The sequence below is a fragment of the Otolemur garnettii genome, unplaced genomic scaffold, assembly GCF_000181295.1.
Source record: "Otolemur garnettii isolate 467f Iridium unplaced genomic scaffold, OtoGar3 scaffold00023, whole genome shotgun sequence".
NCBI classification, from domain to species: Eukaryota; Metazoa; Chordata; class Mammalia; order Primates; family Galagidae; genus Otolemur; species Otolemur garnettii.
Window position 1 is genome coordinate 4,109,917 of NW_003852418.1, and position 18,668 is coordinate 4,128,584.

Sequence of the window (18,668 nt, forward strand, 5' to 3'; positions counted from 1 at the left end):
CCTGGGGTGGAACCAAGAGGATGTAAACCACACAGGTGAGATGACAGAGTAGAAAGACAGAGGCAACACGGACTCCGATGCCGTTAGTACTAGGAAGCCACCTCACCAGACCTCTGTTTACTGAGAACAAGCCTCGGCTGGGGAGAGCTGGGTCGCAGCCGCTCAATTACACCAGGAGATAAACATGTTCTCTCCCAAGATGACTTGCTGAACAACAACAGGATGAATCCACCACAATCAAAAGACTCATCACTTTACAGTCAAATCTCAGACCATTCCTTGTTTTCCTAATAGAACTCAGAAAAGAAATGGGGCGAGAAAGGAACATTTACAACTAGGGCAGGAACTGAGATGAAGTCCAAGGAAACTATGGCCCCCTCTTAAAACAGAAACATCTCTGGGGAACGGGACACACATCTTCCCACTGCCCTCTCCCACTGTGTGCTTCAGTCTATCAGACCAAAGGTCTTGAGTACTTCCGTTACCCTAGAGCACTCAGCTAAGTCACTCAAGAGCTGGCTGAGGAAAAGGAGGAGATGGAGGGATGGGCCAGGAAACGGGTGCTTTGGGGCAGCAGAAAGAAGGGAGTCAAGAAGAGAGGATGCTGAAAAAAGAGGCCAGGAAGTACTCACGGAGAGCTGACTCCCTCTATCTGGGCCCGATGCTGTAACTTCAAGGACCTGCCTGGCCCTGAGCTTCAGCGGTGCCCCCTGTGCTCATGCCCACGCCACATGCTCACGTTCTTTGTTCTTTGCCTGGAACATTCTTCCTTCTTATCTCATAATTGAAGATCTTCATCATTTAGACTCAAAAGTCATCTTCTTAAAGCAGGCTTCCTACACCATCCTACCCACATCAGGGCACTCAAGCACTGTCATTCTCATCTTCTTATTCTATTTTTATTTTCTTTACAGTACATATTACTAAGTACTTGACCAATTTTTCCTTATTTATTGTTTGCTGACCCCACCATTTATTGTTTGCCACTAGCTCACTGATGCGTCTCCAGTACTTTAAACAACACCTGGTATGCCGCCAGCTGGGACTCAGTCCTGGTTCTCCAGTGAGAACAAACATTCACTGAATAGATGGACCACATAACAGGGTATCTGTGCATGCAATTACAAACCCTTATTTTCTTATAGCAAAGAAAAGCAAACCAACAGGTAGAATCCTCCAAGCTCCAGGTATCTATGTTGTTAAGGAACAGGAGGTGGAGCAACATGGTGGCAGCAGAGGCAGCGGCTTGGGGCCAGCACCTTTCCTGCTGGAAGCAGTGTGGCAGGCTCTCGGAGACCTGCTTCCAGTGACCAAGGAGGGGGCTCTGGCTCCTCAGGCTACATTCCCCCCTCCCTTCCAAAGTCCTGCAGACATACAACAGCTGTCTTACCCTCTGGCCATGCTCTCAGCCAGGACATCTGCTCCCACCCTTTCAGCATTCTGCCTTCAGGGAAGGAACTGGAATTGTGCAGTCCTATACCTATCATCCTGACCCTGCTCAACCTTAAGGAATGCCTAACTCCATGTGCAAAGAGCTCCCCCTTCACAAAAAGGGGGAAAAAAGCAGAGGTACCAGAAAGCAACGGGAGAGGAAGATGCTTGTGGTCTCTGAGGGGGAGGCGATCCTGTGTGATTCCCAACAGGCCTGCTTCTGCCCTTAGGGCCAGCAGCAGTGAGTAGGAAGGAAGAGGAGAGAAGCCAGTTGTTCAGCACTCTCGTTCCTCTGGGGCCACTGTCATCACCCTTTGCCATTTTCAATCTCAGATATTACAGGAAACCTAGACACTATGGGTTCTCTGCTGTTAGAGAACCGGGACTGAGACCCAGCTGGTATCTTCTAATTGAAGGTGAGAAAAGGCGAATGAATACCCTTGAATTTTTTACACACATGGATGCTGGCACAGATGTAGTCAAGGTTAAGAAAGCATGGGGCATTCACCTGATTTCTCTAGATAAGACCTCCCCATTAAGGGGACCTAAAAATTGGTTTCCCTTTGGTAGTTCAGATAAAATTATAATATTGTTGAGATCCTCACATAACCTCTTTTGTTATTCCTAAGTAGTACCCAGTTCCTATCCTGGATCCTCATGAATTTGTGCCTTCCTTTTTCAGGATTTGGGAAGGAGAACGTGATGGTCTGTGGGTTCCCATCTCTGAAATAAATATTTTATATTTATAGCATTTGGGTGCAAGTACAAAGGCCAAGGGGAGTGGGAGCGTGTGTGTGGCAGTGAAGTGCGTGTGTGTGGGGGGGGGGGGCAGTGAAGTGGGTGTGCAGTCCCGGGCCCTCTGGCTTTCGGAGTTCTCTTGCCACATCTCTGCAGTAGACTCAGAGCTTGGATCTTTTTCTACCATCTTTACCACCAATCCCACTCTCCAATGATCACTTATCTGCTTCCCCGTCCTAACATGACTCTACATTTCCCAATTCTTCCATTTTTACTCCGTTCAGTTTGGGGATGATTTCCTCTGAGTTACGTCACTCCTTCACTCAGGAACTTGCGCTGCACTCTGGGGGCTTCCACCCGGACCACCTGCAGGGCTGGTCTGCTCAGTTTCTTCACTCAGGGCAAGCTCTAGAGGAAGTTCAGAAACTGACTCACACACTAAAAAAATTCACACTATCCAATTGCAGTTTGGACATCACTATTATTTCTTAATTCCTCCCTTTCCAGTTCCCCAGGAATGGACATTAAAAACAGCTATTCCAAAGCCTCTCCCTCCTGCCCAGACCCTAATTCCGGACAGCCTCAGCCCCCTCTCTGGCTGCCACACACATAAGGCAGTCACCTCAGATGACTTTACCTTCCCCACTAGGTGTGAACACTCCCCTTGCTTCTTCCTTTTCTTGGCATCGTACCTATTCAACTGGTAATGTTTAAACTTCACCTAGGTGAAGCATGGTGATTCTAAAATCTTTGCCTGTGCCCATAACCTGTCTCCAAATGCCAGCCGTGTGCTTCCAGTTTCCAGTTTCAGGCATGCCCGGCTAACAAGGCCTCACACTGGCCACTCAACGCTGGGCTCCTGAACATCACTCACAGGTGAGCACCACAAAGGAGCAGAGCCTTCTACAGCAGTCAGTGACTTCAGAAATCATCTGTTTGGGGGTTAGCAAAGGACCTATGAGGGCCTAGTGGTAAATATTTTAGTTTTGGTTGGTTCTGAGGTCTCTGTTGCAACTACTCAATTCTGTTACTGTCTGCCAGGTGCAGTGGCTCACACCTGTAATCCTAGCACTCTGGAGGCCGAGGCAGGTGGACTGCCTGAGCTCAGAAGTTTAAGACCAGCCTGAGCGAAACTAAGACCCCATCTTTAAAAAATAGCCAGGCGTGTTTTGGTGGGCACCTACAGTCCCAGCTACTCGAGAGGCTGAGGCAAGAGAATTGCTTGAGCCTAAGAGTTTGAAGTTACTGTGAGCTACGATGCCATTGCACTGTACCGGGGTGACTGAAAGAGACACTGTCTCAAAAAAACATAACAAAACAAAACAAAAAACCTATCACTGTCACATGAAAACCTCCACAGAGAATGCATATAACAAATGGATGTGGCTGTATTCCAGTAAATTATTATTATTATGAGACAGAATCTCACTATGTCATCAGAGGGCCGTGGTGTCACAGCTCACAGCAACCTCAAACTCTTGGGCTTAAGTGATTCTCTTGCCTCAGACTTCCAAGTAGATGGGACTATAGGTACCTGCCACAATACCTGGCTATTTTTTTTGTTGTAGTTGTCATTGTTTAGCTGGCCTGGGCTGGGTTTGAATGTACCAGCCACGGTGTACGTAGCCAGCACCCTAACCACTGAGCTGCAAGTGCTGAGCCCCAGTAAAATTATTTTTAGAAATCAGGTAGCAGCTGAAAAGGCAACAATTTCCGGCCCCCTAATCTATATCATTACCCTAATTGGGTTCTTGATGCTGAGATGATCAAATATTAGTTTTTGCTTATATTACTTTAGTGTTGAGTGTATGTTACTCCTTTAAAACTTATACTGTATTATCCGTATAATTATTCACTATATCTAGCAACTTATCTTTGATCCAAACATCCTTTCACCAGTAGAAGGAGCTGATGGTGAGCTACTCATAAGCACTGATTTCCTTTGAAGGTGGATGCTGAACACAGTTTGCTTTGTAATGATTTACCAAGATGTTTTTCCTAAGTTTTAGCCAACTGCCACCAGTTTAACAATTTAAAGCGCTGGTTTTCAACTTGAACACTGCTTTCTTCAAACAGAAGTTTGTCTGGAAACTCATCAAAAGAAACAGACAACACAGAATGACCCTGTGGCAGTGGGTGCGTCCAGAGGAGAGGCCCAGATACCACCAGCTTAGTTCCCTCCGCCCTGTAGCCCTGCCCTTGCAGTATCCCCTAGAGCACCTCTTAAATCTTGCAAAACAGCAGCCTCCAAACTTCTTTTGATTAATCACCTGTATCATGAAAAGTTTTAAGCCCACCCACTTACCCTTCCCACCACATAGTCACAGTCCTACCATCAGTAAATATCCCAAGATACATATAATACACACTTAAGGATGAAGCTCATTATTAAAGATAATAGATATAAGTCTTTTACAGCCTTCTTGACAAGTTAGAATCTTTTTGGCTGACCAATCTGGTTAGAATGCCATTGCTTTTGCATTGAAACAGGGTTGATGAAGAATTTCAAACCAGACTTTGCCATTTTCTTATTGTTTGCTTATGCTTGTTTTTTAAAAAATGTATTAACTCTAGTCTTTGCAGTAAACCTTTAAAGCCACCAGTTATTGAGTCCTGTTAAAACTAGAACGCAGAATCCCTAAGGCAACTTAACTGGACACATATAAACTCTAATAATCTATATTCCCTGGTGAGCACATGAACGAGTGTGGGTGCCCATCACCCCTGCACACCATGCAACTTGCCCACCCTCTGAGTTAACTCATTACTGTCCACATGACACGCAGGACATAGGACCATCCAACCATCAAACCAAGTGAAAATGCCAGAATCAATCTCTATATCAAGAATTAGAGAATTAGTCAAGCTTAGTGTCTTTCTTTATATATGATAATTAACAGTAGTTCTATTCCGTATTTGGAGGCTCCACTGTGAAATATCATTTGATTTCAAGCAAAAGGAAAGAAGCACTCTGATTGGTGGGAAGGGTGGACACTGACTTCTCATTGGCTTTCGCTCCTGACTAAAGCCCTAAGCCTGTCGTCCAGCTGACACTGTGGCATGGAGGGTGGTGGGAGCTCCACAGCCATGCCAGGCCCTGTCGTGATGTTCTGGATCCGGGGGCAGCTAAGGGAAAGAGCAAGCATCCTAATGGTTACCTGCAAGTCATTTTGTGGGTTCCAGTCAGAATCAAATATGATGCAGGTATCGGCAGCTGTGAGATTGATCCCCAGGCCTCCCGCTCTGGTGCACAGGAGAAAGACAAAGCGGTCTGAGTCTGGCTTACAGAACCGGTCGATGGCTGCCTGGCGCAGGTTTCCCCGTACTCGCCCATCAATGCGCTCATAGGTGTATCTGAGGGGACCCAAATGAACGAAAGCCCAGGCGTTAATCATGACTTCAATGGAGAACAGCAAACAATGCAGGAAGCTGTTGGCCGATGGCCTTACTTCCCTTGCTTCTAAGTCTGGACCAAACGATGGCGGTCTAGAGGGAATCCCACCCCCTACACATGCAGCAGGGCAGACACTGAGCACTGCACTGCAAAAGGTCTCCCACCTCAAAACAAAAAAACCAAACCCAAACAAAAAAACCAGCTGCAAACTGAGGACTACAAGAACTGTCCTGTACTGTAAATAGAAGGTATTGATCCCCACTGCCCAAGCAACTTATTTCCCAGTTTACACTTACACTACATCTAATCATAAGACCAGGAAAAACAAATAAAAGCCTTAACCATCTACTGCGAGTAGGGCTTATAAGGAGAAGCCAGCTGCTTTGCGGTATACTGGAAATGGTAAGACTAGATGGCCAGGCCACCCTTTTATGCCTAGGCAGGTCATTTCTAGCCTAACAAGCTCTGCACAGCTTTAGAGGTACACAGCAAAGTCTCCGACTTTATGGCTAAACCAAAGGTCCCTGGGGCCGTTTACTGCCAAGCAAGTAGAGATAAATCACATCAAAGTTTCTGAGGTGGGGGAGGGCAGCATCTGAAGAATATTTAGAGGAAAACAAAGTGAGGAGGTGGGATGCGTGGTGGAAGTTAAGGGTAAAAGGCAAGAGAATAAGAAAATGCCGCTGTCACAGAGGACAGCCCCAGTGTGCATCTGGACACAGCAAGGAAGGGCCCGTCATGACGGAGAGCGTGTAATTACCACAGACCTACGGCAGCAGCAACCTGGACTGCTGCTGGAGTCTTATTCTCCCCTCGACAGCAAATGAATCAACAAGGGATGTTACTCTGGGCCCAATTTTAACTAACAAGCAAGAACTGGTGGGTGAAGTAAAAGTAACTGGAACTTTGTCATAAAGGACGAAGTCATCCTAAACTGGACAAATGGCCAAGATCCTGGCCAAAATCTTATTAGTAGCCCAGGATTACAGATCTCTAAAACTTAACTGTAAATACCCAGTCAGAGAATAAGGATAGACCCTCGAGGAGAAGATGACTCTGTGGGGACGGCTTCAGAAAACTGAATTTGGCAATAGAATTCTGACTTCCTTGAAGGAGTCATGTAAAGAAACCACCCAAAGAAAAAATACCCATGAAGAAACCTGACAGACTGAAACTTCCGAGCAGCACGTGCACAACAGAGAAGCACATCGGAAGATGCTGTGTTCCTTTCACAAAGCCACAAGGCAACTGCACCTGGAACTGAGGGTGTAGATCTGTTTGTTCGTTCTTCTTGTTATTACAACACATTCAAGGATAACACATGTGAGAGAATTACAGCAGCAAATGCAATGCTGGTGGTGACAGGACTGCCATGAAGACAAACCAGAAAGATTCTGTGTTGTAAGATGAAGGCGTAGTGTTAATGTCTGAAATCCTATAGATGTCATTATTTGTAATACTGTAATATCAGTAGCAACTTCCTAAGTGTCAGTTCTGCGCCAGACACCGTATACACTTGATATGCACCATCACATTTAATACTTATGACAATCCTGTGAGGTAGTTTCTATTATCAGCCACGTTTACACTTGAGGAAGCTTCAAAACAAAACATAAAAACCCATACAAGCAAAATGTCTTGCTTAGTCACCAAGCTGGTGAGCTGAACCCATATCTAGCTGACTTTGTGGCTTTCATACTGCACCCTTGCAATGCCGTAGGACAGAACAGATTCTCTAAAGACACAAATGCAACACTTAACCTTGGAAACTACTTACTCTAACAGAGGGTGGACACTGAAACTGTAAGTAGATACCAGAGTGATTCTGGAGCTACTCACAGGTTAGCCAGGCACGTAAGGGAAGCGCACAGGGCTTGGATCAGAGACAGGGATGAGAGTCACTTGAGGAATAGGGGCTGCCACCCCACCCCAACCATGACCAACATGAATGATGAGCACTGTGGGAACAGAGGACTTGTGGATGAGACCCCTGGTCACCGGAGAGGAGCCCGGTGCCCAGAGATTACAGTGAGGCTGGGAATCGGCATAGCCTTAAGGGGGAGGAAGAGTGGTGATATACAGTGGTGATACAGCCTGGCCATTACCTAGGGAAAAATTTCCATAAAATTAGTTAATGAGCGTTTTGCCCACTATGATGTAGTAACTTGCAGAATGTACAGGATGGTTGAAATGATGATTCTCATTTATGTCGCTTGTTTAGTTTCGAGGGAGTGTTCTTAAAGAATGAAAAATGAGAATGAGATCAAATTCTTTGAGCTCTTTGAAATCATCCCCACTCCCCTCACTTCTGTGCCAGATCCCGGTTATGCCCTCATTCCTGCATGAGAGTCTGGCACGAAATCAAACGGGAACGAAACCAGATGGACAGCTGGAGAAGCGAAGAGGCTCAAGAACAAAGAAAACCTTGAGGACTGCTAAGGCTGAATGAAGAAATCAGACATTATACAATTTCCACACCAAACTTCAGCACAGCAATTAACCCTCTATGACGAGTGTATTTTGAACGAGATCCCTAGGAGCTGATGTGGCTCAAACTGTAATCCGAGTCACTGTCAAAAATCAATAAGAAGCAGGTGGCACTTTGGAAAAGCCTCTGTGAGACCAGCTGAGGGACCGAAGGGCAGTGACACGTTTTTGGCACAAGACATGATGACCTTAGAAGACTTGCAGGGCTCGTCTCCCAGCAATAATCAGCTGAAACACATAAAGAGTTTTTTTTTTTAAAAAAAAAGAAACCCTGTACACAACAGCCACAAACACATGACATAGTTAGGATCAAATTCAGTAAGAAATGCGCAGGATGGGTGACAACATGGAAGGGCTGTTCTTGGTTCACCACCGTGTCTCTAGCACCGTCAGAGGTTCTAACATGAAGCAGACACTGTAGAAATGTGTGTTGAGTCAATAGTGTATCTAAGAGATCTGAGTGCGTGCAGTACACATGTTCCTCAATTCTGTAAAGGTGGCAGTCCTGCCCTACTGAAGGTGTAAAGAGTAACAGAGATCCCAATACACTTCTGGGGCTAGGGGCTGGAGTAGTCAGAGACAGGGTATGAGCAAAGAAATGAAAGCACTGACCAAAAGAATGGAAAGGCTAGACATATACTCGGCATATATGACATCAGTACATCTCATCGACGGTATTTTATATGATGGGGAAAATGATGGGCTATTTTAGCAAACAGAAAGTATAAACATTAAACATGTTTAGAAAGTAAAGAAAATCAGACTTCTATTAGATGCTATTTACCAAAATTACGAAAGGACCAGAGAGCAAGATGAAAAAATAAAATCAAAGAAATCTAGCCACAGATTATTAATTAATATATGCATTTAATTTGCTGTTCTCCCCAAACCTTTAGTATCAGGACATAAAAAGAAAACAATCCTCTCCCCCAAATAAAGCTAGATAGCAAACCAGCGGTAACTGATTTGAAGAAAGCTGAGTTCCAGGCAAGACACAGCTACTTAACTTAACACTGGAGAGTACGTGAAGGGATGAGGCACTGATGCGTCTGCGTCTGGGATCCCTGAAAGTGGGGTGCACATTCTAAAAACGGGAGAACTGGCAAAGCATTTGCTAAAGTATTAGCCTCTAGATCACCTACCCTGGCCTTAAAGTGGATAACGGATCTTCATTCCCTCTGCTCTGTAAAATATTAACTACAGTTTTAAGTGGACAGACCTTAATGAAAAAGGGAAGAGAACCAGAGATATTAAGACCCCTTACTCTTTCACCACCACCAACCATCAGCTCTGAGTATAGTCAAGTTTCCACCCTCTAGGCAAGAGAGAGGAGAGAAACAAGACCCCAAAATACTGACATTGGAGGGTTCCCTGGTGAAATGGTACGGCCAGATGAATAGTACTTACACATGAGGGATAAAAGCCACAGTCAACAAGCCTCACTTATAAATCCAGAGTTTCTAGTTAGCTCCATAGCACACCCTGCCCATCTGATTGCTCAGACACCTGCTGGTCTGAAACACAGAGCCTTTGCTTCTCGAATAGAGAGGCATGGTCTTAACGAAGCAATGTGTCAGCAAATAATAACCACAGAGTGTGGACAATATAGAAAAGAACAAAACAAGTTAGCAAAACCTACCTGAGGGCTGTAGAGAGTTAACAAAAACACGCAGATCTTCAAGAGGAATAGAAACTCAATGGTTTTGGCCACAGGGAAGGTGGCATTAAGGTGGAGAGGTGTGGGTTTTAGTTCTGACGAAAAGCTGCTATCTTTCTGACGGACATCAAGGGAAGGACTTGGGGCAACTATGATTCCCAGAAAGTAGAGAGATGGGGAATCCCGAACTGGTGGTAAACTCTACCAAAGTCTTTGGGTGACCTGAGCCTTAAGTGAGCTTGGGGCAGAGTGCAAACAATGGAAGTCAGATGGGAGCTGCCACTTGCCAGAGACACTGTATTTTGAGTCTAACCTGGTTAACTGCCTTCAAATAAAACCATCAACATCTTCAGAGCAATGTAACAGAATCCTAAATCTCCAACATAATATTCACAATGGCTAGGGAAAACTCAATATTATGTAACAGAGGCATATGTGACTTCTGGTCAAGGGAAAAGACAGTCAACATACTTCCTGGGTGAAGGACACAACTACAATTTGGAGTTTATCTTAAAATGCAAACACTGTAACAACTTACTTGAAACGTAAGTACCCACCTATTATATTAATATGGAACAACAACAAAAGACAATCAACAGATGTCAAACCTGTGATGTTGTAATTCAAACAAGAACTTTAGAGCTGCTATTATAATTATGCTCAAAGAAGTAAGGGAATGTAAGTGAAGGATGAAAAGACAGGTAATCTCACCAGAGAAACAAAACATTAATAGACAAAGAATCAAACGGAAATCTTGGGACAAAAAATACAATCTCTGAAAGAAAGTTTTGTGTAGCCTCAGTAAGTGTGATGGAGATAATAAAGAGTGAACTTGAAGACAGAGAAATCACACTAAGAAAGAAAAAAAGGATTAAAATTAAAAAAAAAAAATAGACCCCATGAACCTGTGCAGCGAAATATAAAGGTCAAATACTCGGGTAAACAGAGTCTTACCACATTGGTGTAAGACAAACGTTTACAAATTCAAGAGGCTCAGTAAACTCCAACCAGGATGAATTACAGTCTTCACGAACTGTTGAAAAGCAAAAACTATAACAAAATCTTAGAAGCAGTAAGAATGAATCACCAAGTTATATTCAGAACAATAATTTGAATGAATGCAGGCCTTTTTATCAGAAACCACTGGGACCGGCGCACCTAGGAATAGCACTTTAAAGTCCTAAAAGAGAAAATAAAGCTAATCTAAAATTCTCACATGAAACAGATATATGCAAGGGAAGAGAAAAAAAAAATGATTTGGAGAAAGTAGACACAGATTAAAAAAAAAATCTATCATGAGAAACCTTAGAAAGACAAGAGAAAACAATGTACCTCTGAAATAACTGGTGCTATAAAAACTGAAAAATTGTAAAAAATACTCTGGGAAATTACAGACATAATTAAGAACGAAAACCTAGAGGTCGAAAGTTGGAACCCAAGTAAAGGAATTCTACCAGAAGGTACAGAAAACATAATGAGACAGAAAAAAAAAGAAGAGGGAAAATCAAGAGTTCAGTCTAGGTCTGACATACACATCAAAGAAAAAAAAAATAATGAAAGACAAATCAAAGAAAATTCCCTGGAATTGAAGTCACTTAGATTTCAGATGGGAAAGATCTATTTAGTATCCAGTACAAGAAAGCAGCTCATTGTAACATTTTATAAGATAGAGGACAAAGAGACTACATCAAGACTTCTAAACCCAAAAAGCATCACATAGACCAGGAATCTCAAGAGATTTGACTTCTCAATAGCTACCCTGAAAGCTAAAAGACAGTGGAGTAATGCCCTCAAAATTCCATGGGGAAATGTGTCTACCTGAGAAACTCAAAGCCAGCTAAACTGGTACTCAAGAATGAGGGTAGACTAAAAACATTTTCAGACAGGGTCTCAAAATTTACCTTTCATTCATGCTTTCTCAAGAGCTCCTAGAAGAGGCGCTCCAGCATAGAATCCACCAACAAAACTTGGTTCAAGAGGGGGGGAAAAAAAAGAAACTTGTCAGAAGGGAGATCACAGATGACAACTCTGTACCAGCTGGGAGAGCAACGTGTCCGAGAGGCACAGGCAAGGAGGTGCCAGGAGACAGGGCCTTGGTAAGGGGACACTCATGGGTCGGAAAATAATGACAGGAGACACAGACAACCAGGGTACAGTTTGCAGCTGAATTACAGTAAGTATGTAGAAAAATAATCAAACAAAAAGATAATAAAGGAGAAAATGTAAATAATAAGAGAAAATAAAAATTGTGCACGAATGAAAATTAAACAGCATATTGCGTGACCGCGTTGTAATTTAGCATTCTCATTAAGTCATAATCCACACTGAACATTATTCTATCCCAAATTACTTTTTGGCATATGGGGAAGATGGGAGGACGGGAAGTTATATATAAGGTGGTTATGAGGGGCAGTGAAAAGAGGCTAAAGACTCATCTTTCACAGTGAGAGCAGGTACTACCTAAAACTGAAGAGTATCAAAAAATTACAGCTAATAACATTATTGAGATATAGCTATAAACACTAAAAGAAATACCATAAAGAGTTAAAAGTAACTGCTTATGAGGTATAGGAAACTGGAAAGGGGAAGACTGAATTAGGAACTACAATTTTCAAAATCTAATCTGCATATAATGATTTGGCTCTTTAAATTAGGCACACGTATAACTTTTTCTTTTTTGAGACAGAGTCTCACTTTGTTGCCCTTGGTAGAGAACTGTGGCATCACAGCTCACAGCAATCTCAAACTCTTGGGCTCAAGCAATTCTCTTGCCTCAGCCTCCCATGTAGCTGGGACTACAGGCGCCTGCCACAGCGCCCGGCTATTTTTAGAGATGGGGTCTTGCTCTTGCTCAGGCTGGTCTCGAACCTGTGAGCTCAGGCAGTCCACCGGCCTGGGCCTCCCAGAGTGCTAGGATTATAGGCGTGAGCCACAGGCCCAGTCATACACGTGTAACTTTGAGGAAAATAAAAACTAAATTAAAAAGATAACAGGAATAACAACAGTAAGGACAGAAGAACACTGTTGGATGCAGAGACGGGGTGAAGAAACTATGAAAGAATGAAAAACATTTCAACAACACACGATATGGATGCAGGGTGGAAGAAGGACTTTAAAGCATGCTCATCTATTTATTTAAGCTTAAGTGTGAGCATAAATAAGGACTTAGGCTTAAAGTTGTTTTAAAACAAAAATTTGACTATTATAAAATTTAGAACATTTAAAAATAACCAAAAACTCATATCCATAAACAAAATTAAAAGGCAAAACACTGGCTCGGCGCCTGTGGCTCAAGTGGCTAAGGCGCCAGCCACATACACCTAAGGTGATGGGTTCAAATCCAGCCCGGTCCGCCAAAACAACAATGATGGCTGCAACCAAAAAATAGCCAGGCACTGTGGCGGGCACCTGTAGTCCCAGCTACTTGGGAGCCTGAGGCAGGAGACTTACTTAAAGTCCAGGAGTTGGAAGTTGCTGTGAGCTATGATGTCACAGCACTCTACCTAGGGGGACAGCTTGAGGCTCTGTCTCCAAAAAAAAAGGCAAAACACCATGAAAAAAATCCACAATATACTCAAGTAAACACACAATTTTTATAAATTTATAAACAGTCGAAAAAACAACAGAAAACAGAGGGAAAAAATGAACAAGCAATCCACACAAAACAGAAATATATAATAGCTAATGAATATGAAAAAATATTCATCTTCATTAGTAATTAAAAATAAAAATTAAAATAAACAACCTCCTCTGCTCCTAAAAAGGAATGGAACTATTTATTCCTTGAACAAAATATAAGGGTAAAAGCTATTCTCTGCTTTATAGATCCTGGAGGAAATAAAGTGAATTCTCAATCTTGCTTACTGAATTAGCAAAGATTAAGAAGCAAAACAACATTGATCAGAGTATGGAAAAAAGCATTCTCAACACAGTGTTGAAAGGCGTACACATAATACACTTCACTGAAGGGCGTCTGAGCAATAGCATTGTGTTATCAAATCTTTACAAAATCTGTGCATCAAAATTTATCCTAAGGAAGTAACTGAAAACAATCACATTATAGGCTCGGCGCCTGTGGCTCAAGTGGCTAAGGCGCCAGCCACATACACCTAAGGTGGTGGGTTCGAATCCAGCCTGGGCCGCCAAACAACAATGATGGCTGCAACCAAAAAAATAGCCAGGCGTTGTGGCGGGCCCCTGTGGTCGCAGCTACTTGGAAGGCGGAGGCAGGAGACTCTGCTGTGAGCTGTAATGCCACGGCCCTCTACCCAGGGAGATAGTTTGAGGCTCTGTCTCAAAAAAAAAAAAAAAACAATCACATTATATACAAAGGGACATTTATTCACAGACTTTTAAAATGCTGAAGAATTAGAAACAACTTATGAGACAGAATATCATGCACTTCATCAGAATTCTGTAGTAGAAAACTGAAGAAAAAAGTTTCATATTAAATAAAATGTGAGTTACAAAGCAGAATGCAGATTATCACAATTCAAACAAACAAGTAAAGCTAAAATAAACATATACGTGCAGAAAGAAAGAAGGCTGAAAAGATAACCCCCAGCACGAATGAGAAGTTGCACAGGTGGTGATGGTACGACGTGTTTCCAATTTTTCAAGAGCAACTATAGTATCTAAGCAGTTTGAAAACAAGATGAGCAATAAACAATGAGGAGAAAAGAAGAAAATGGAGCTAAATGAAGACTTCTGCACTTGCCAAAATTCTATTAAATATATATTTGTCTCTTGAATATATATTCATTTGGGGGGGGTTAAAAAAATCTGCAAGCTAATACAGATTTCAAAGAGTACAATAATATATTTATAAAAAGCAAGTGCTCTGGCGATGGGTTGCTAATTTATAGTGATTTATAAATTACAAAACTGCTTTACTAGTTTTGATTTATTCCTATAATTTTACACAAGATTCAAGAATTCATTACCAATGAATCTCTATTATAGAGCTTAAGGAATTCTTTCATTGTTTAATCAAACTCTGAAGAATTACTTATGTAACCTTAAATGTCAGCATACCTATACTTAAATTTGTCACTTCCTTTAATAGTCTTTATATAAAATGTACGTCATTTATAAGGGCAAACAGAATTGTAAAGAATAAGACATCCGTCAAGACACCTGAGTGAGATGTGCTAGGAAAACAAAGATTTTTCTTTAAACCCAATGCCTGGGCTACTCGTTTCTATAACCTTAGATAAGTCTTTCATCATTAAGAGTAAATTTTTAAAAACTCATTTATAATATTTAGACCACTGACATATCATGACTGTAAATCTAAGGTGTCATGAATGATGTAACACATGTAACTCCCACTCAGAACCCGTGTAACCCACATAACAGCACAGACTTTCCACTTGCCATGAGTAATGGAATTTGGGTTCAGCCAATTATAGGGACACGAACAAGGAAATAACTAGGATGGTGTAACTAATTTATCATACAACTGACAGGGTTCTGAGAAAGGATATAAACTACCTCTAAATTCTTTCTTTGTGAGTTGACAGCTCATGCTCTATTACAAAGTTGACAGAGTGATGATTTCCAGGATAGGTTTCTCACCATCATAGGCAACAAAAATATAAATACATTATTTTCTTAACCCTTTCTAATGCTATTTGAATTGTTCCTTCCAAATAAAGTGAATATATTTTATATAACAATACCTATACTTGATACAATACACTTATACTTGGTCATAAAATATAACTCTGAATTTTAGTTAATCTTTCAGAGGAGAGTCCTTTTCTCCATCTTAAAATGTTTTACTAATACTGAAACATAACTTCTGAATGGGCTAAAAAAATGTCAAATAAAAGGAACTGTCTGCAGTGCTGGACGCAGAGCTTTGCCACAAGTCTCACCTCCTCTGGATGAGATAATCTTCCAGGATGTCGAGGCAGCGCACCATCTGGGAGAAGATGAGCACCTTATGGCCACCTGCAATCAGCTTAGGGAGCAGTTTATCGATCAGCACCAGCTTCCCTGCTGCCTGAATCATGGCCTGCAGCTGAAAGTCAAGGGCATCGGGGCTATGGGATTTTCGGAAATCTTCCAGAATTTTCTCCTCTGCTCCTAAAAAGGAATGGAACAAACTATTTATTCCTTGAACAACATATAAGGGTAAAAGCTACTCTCTGCTTTATAGATCCTGGGGGAAATAAAGTGAATTCTCAAGTCCTGGACCAGCAGTCCAGTGAGAAGATGCTGGGTGTGTATCCCTGGTTTTGCCCTCAGCAGTGACACAGGGGCTTGGCTTTCCCAAGAAATCTCATCAAAGAGAGAGGGGATTTGAGACACCAATCCTAAACTAACTTCACTTGCCCAAGTAAAGAAACCGTCCCAGAAAGTTGGCAAAAAAGATCTTTATACTTCTTAACAGCACAAAGACTAGCTCTAAGAGAATCCAAGTCACAATTTGATTTTAAATTTTTTTCCCAGAAGTTCTTTAAAAAATCCCTTCTGGAGTGGCACCTGTGGCTCAAGGAGTAGGGCGCCAGCCCCATATACTAGAGGTGGCGGATTCAAACCCAGCCCCGGCCAAAAACTGCCAAAAAACAAAACAAAAACCCTTCCAACATATTCTTTAACTAGTGCAGGTAACTGCTAAGTTGTCTGCAGAAACCTTTAATAGCACTATAGCATTTTCATTCATTCAATTAAGTAACACATCTCCCTGTCCTCATGTGGAAAGCGTGAGTTAAATCAGGGGTCCTCAAAACTTTTTAAAGAGGAGGCCAGTTCACTGTCCCTCAGACCGTTGGAGGGCTGGACTGCAGGCCCCAGGACAAGTCGGCTGCTAAGCAGGATAGGCAGCAGCGGCAAAACCACCCAGCGGGCCGGATAAATGTCCTCGGCGGGCTGCGTGTGGCCCGCAGGCCGTAGTTTGAGGATGCCTGACCTAGACTCTGAGCAAATAAAGGGCATCAGCTGAGTGGTGCCTACCTTCTGCCAGGCAGAGTATGTAGTGTGAGGCAGAGTGTTGGAAGAAGTAAGTTCAAAACTTAGCACTGTGTACTTATTACCTAGATTGCTTAAGCCTGCGGTTCTCAACCTTCCTAATGCTGTGAGCCTTTACCATAGTTCCTGTGGGTCGCAACCCATCAACCTCTCTCAACCTCTCTGAATCTGAGTTTTCTATCCTCTAGAAAGGTGAGTGTATACATCATTCTACCATACAGTGGGAAGCCAATACATGAGTTCTTGGACTACCATTAGCTTCCAGCAGAGGCCCATGCCAGTCCTGAGCTGCCCCCGACTCACCATTGATCAGGTAGGGATGGTTACAGCACTTCCTCAGCTCCATCATGGTGTTGATGAGATTGGGCATGTTGTGCTGATTTGCTCCCTTGGTTAGAAAGGAAAAGTTCTTCTCCAGGATGGCACGGTAGTACTTTTTCTGGATATTGGTCAGTTCCACCTCAATGATCGTCTCTTGTTTGGGGGCAAGGTTCTTTTCCACATCATCTTTCAGCCTCCGAAGCATCATTGGTTTTAGGATAGACTGCAGTTTCTTTACCTGCCCAGGGAAACAGAGACCTATTTACCTGCCCTGATCCTGGTTCAATGATTACTGGAGGATTCCAATCTTCTCTATAATTTCTTGAAAATCTAATCATAGCACGGTGGTAGTTGACTAAAAGAAAGATCATGACTGATCCCCGAAAAGGAGGAGTTTACGATAGTACTGAAAGGAAACAGGATCTGGTTTTAATCCAGAAGCAATTACTGAGAACTGATGTGGCAATCTTGCAAGATAAAAAGGGAGAAAGATACGAAAGACAGAACCTCTTGTCTAGGATGGAAAACACAAACCTCTCTCTCACTCTAACATGTGGACATGCACAGTAATTACCTGAATATTTTAAGTCATGCCAGGATGTACAAGTGCTAGACAGGGTGTCCCCAAAGTCTCCATACATAGAGAAAATTAACAGGCTTGTGCAACAATGGGTATCTCAGAACATGTTAGCTATGAGTGGGAGAGGAGACCGTGTGGGCATGCAGAAAGAAGTGGCCGACAGGTTATGACTATTTTGTAATGACTATTTAACATTTAGCTACAATCTCCCATTTTTCCGACGTAAGGCAACCTTGGGACATCCAGTACTACAAAGGCAAGACAGATGCTGAGAGAAAGGAGTTCAGAAGTAGATGCAATCTGGAAGCAGCTCCCTTCTACACCTTTTAAATAACAACAACAGCACACATGTTTAAAGGTAACAGTATGCAAAGAATTAATGTTGGAGATGACATTTATCATTCCATCATGAAATATGTCACACCAGGGGACCTTTAAGTCTGACGGTGTTTTCTGCTACTATGTGTCTGTTCTCCTAACAGCTCAGGCCTGGACAGCAGATCTTTACAAACCTGACTGCACCTGCAAGGTGACTTATTCCCTTTCCAGGTCAGACCAGGACAGACTAAGATATTCAAAATCAAAACACCTGACTGAGTTAACCTAAACTCAAGCATGACATTAGTAAGATTAACTCTGAAAGAAAAATAAAATAAGGAAAAGGTAAAGTGCCACAGAAATCAAGTTTCAAGCCAGGATGGGATGTTCAAGAATTTTAAGAGGGGTAGAGCCTGTGTAAATATTAGTAAGTTGTGCACTGTGGCAGCGTTGCCTGAAGAAATATAAAATGATCTACAGAGAGTGACTCAGAAGAGTAACTCACAAAAGGAGGTTTCAGGTAATAATGAACATGCTTTATTTTGTAAACAGATGCTTTCTCGAACTTCTATTGGCTGTGTTTCAAAATATAGACATCTCATAGAAGCACACAGAATGGTGGTTACCAGAGATGGAGGCAGGAGAGTAGGGTGGGATTTGGGAGATACCAGCCGAAGGATATAAAATTTCAGTTAGATAGGAAGAATAATCCAGTTCGTTTATTGTACAGTATGGTGGCTACAGTTAATAACAATGTATTGTATTCT

The 18,668-nt window shown here is 42.4% G+C and overlaps 1 protein-coding gene across 4 annotated transcripts in view; it reads right to left on the reverse strand.

Moving 5' to 3' along the window:
- CHD6 (chromodomain helicase DNA binding protein 6) overlaps positions 1-18,668 on the reverse strand; it is a 148,325-nt gene that overhangs the window by 66,448 nt on the left and 63,209 nt on the right. For all 4 annotated transcript variants that reach the window (XM_012803928.2, XM_023511919.1, XM_023511920.1 and 1 more), the window contains 3 exons: positions 16,986-17,241; positions 15,587-15,797; positions 5,328-5,523 (listed from right to left, as the gene is read on the reverse strand). In XM_012803928.2, the coding sequence (XP_012659382.1) occupies positions 5,328-5,523; positions 15,587-15,797; positions 16,986-17,241 (663 nt within the window). The remainder of the gene's footprint in view (positions 1-5,327; positions 5,524-15,586; positions 15,798-16,985; positions 17,242-18,668) is intronic.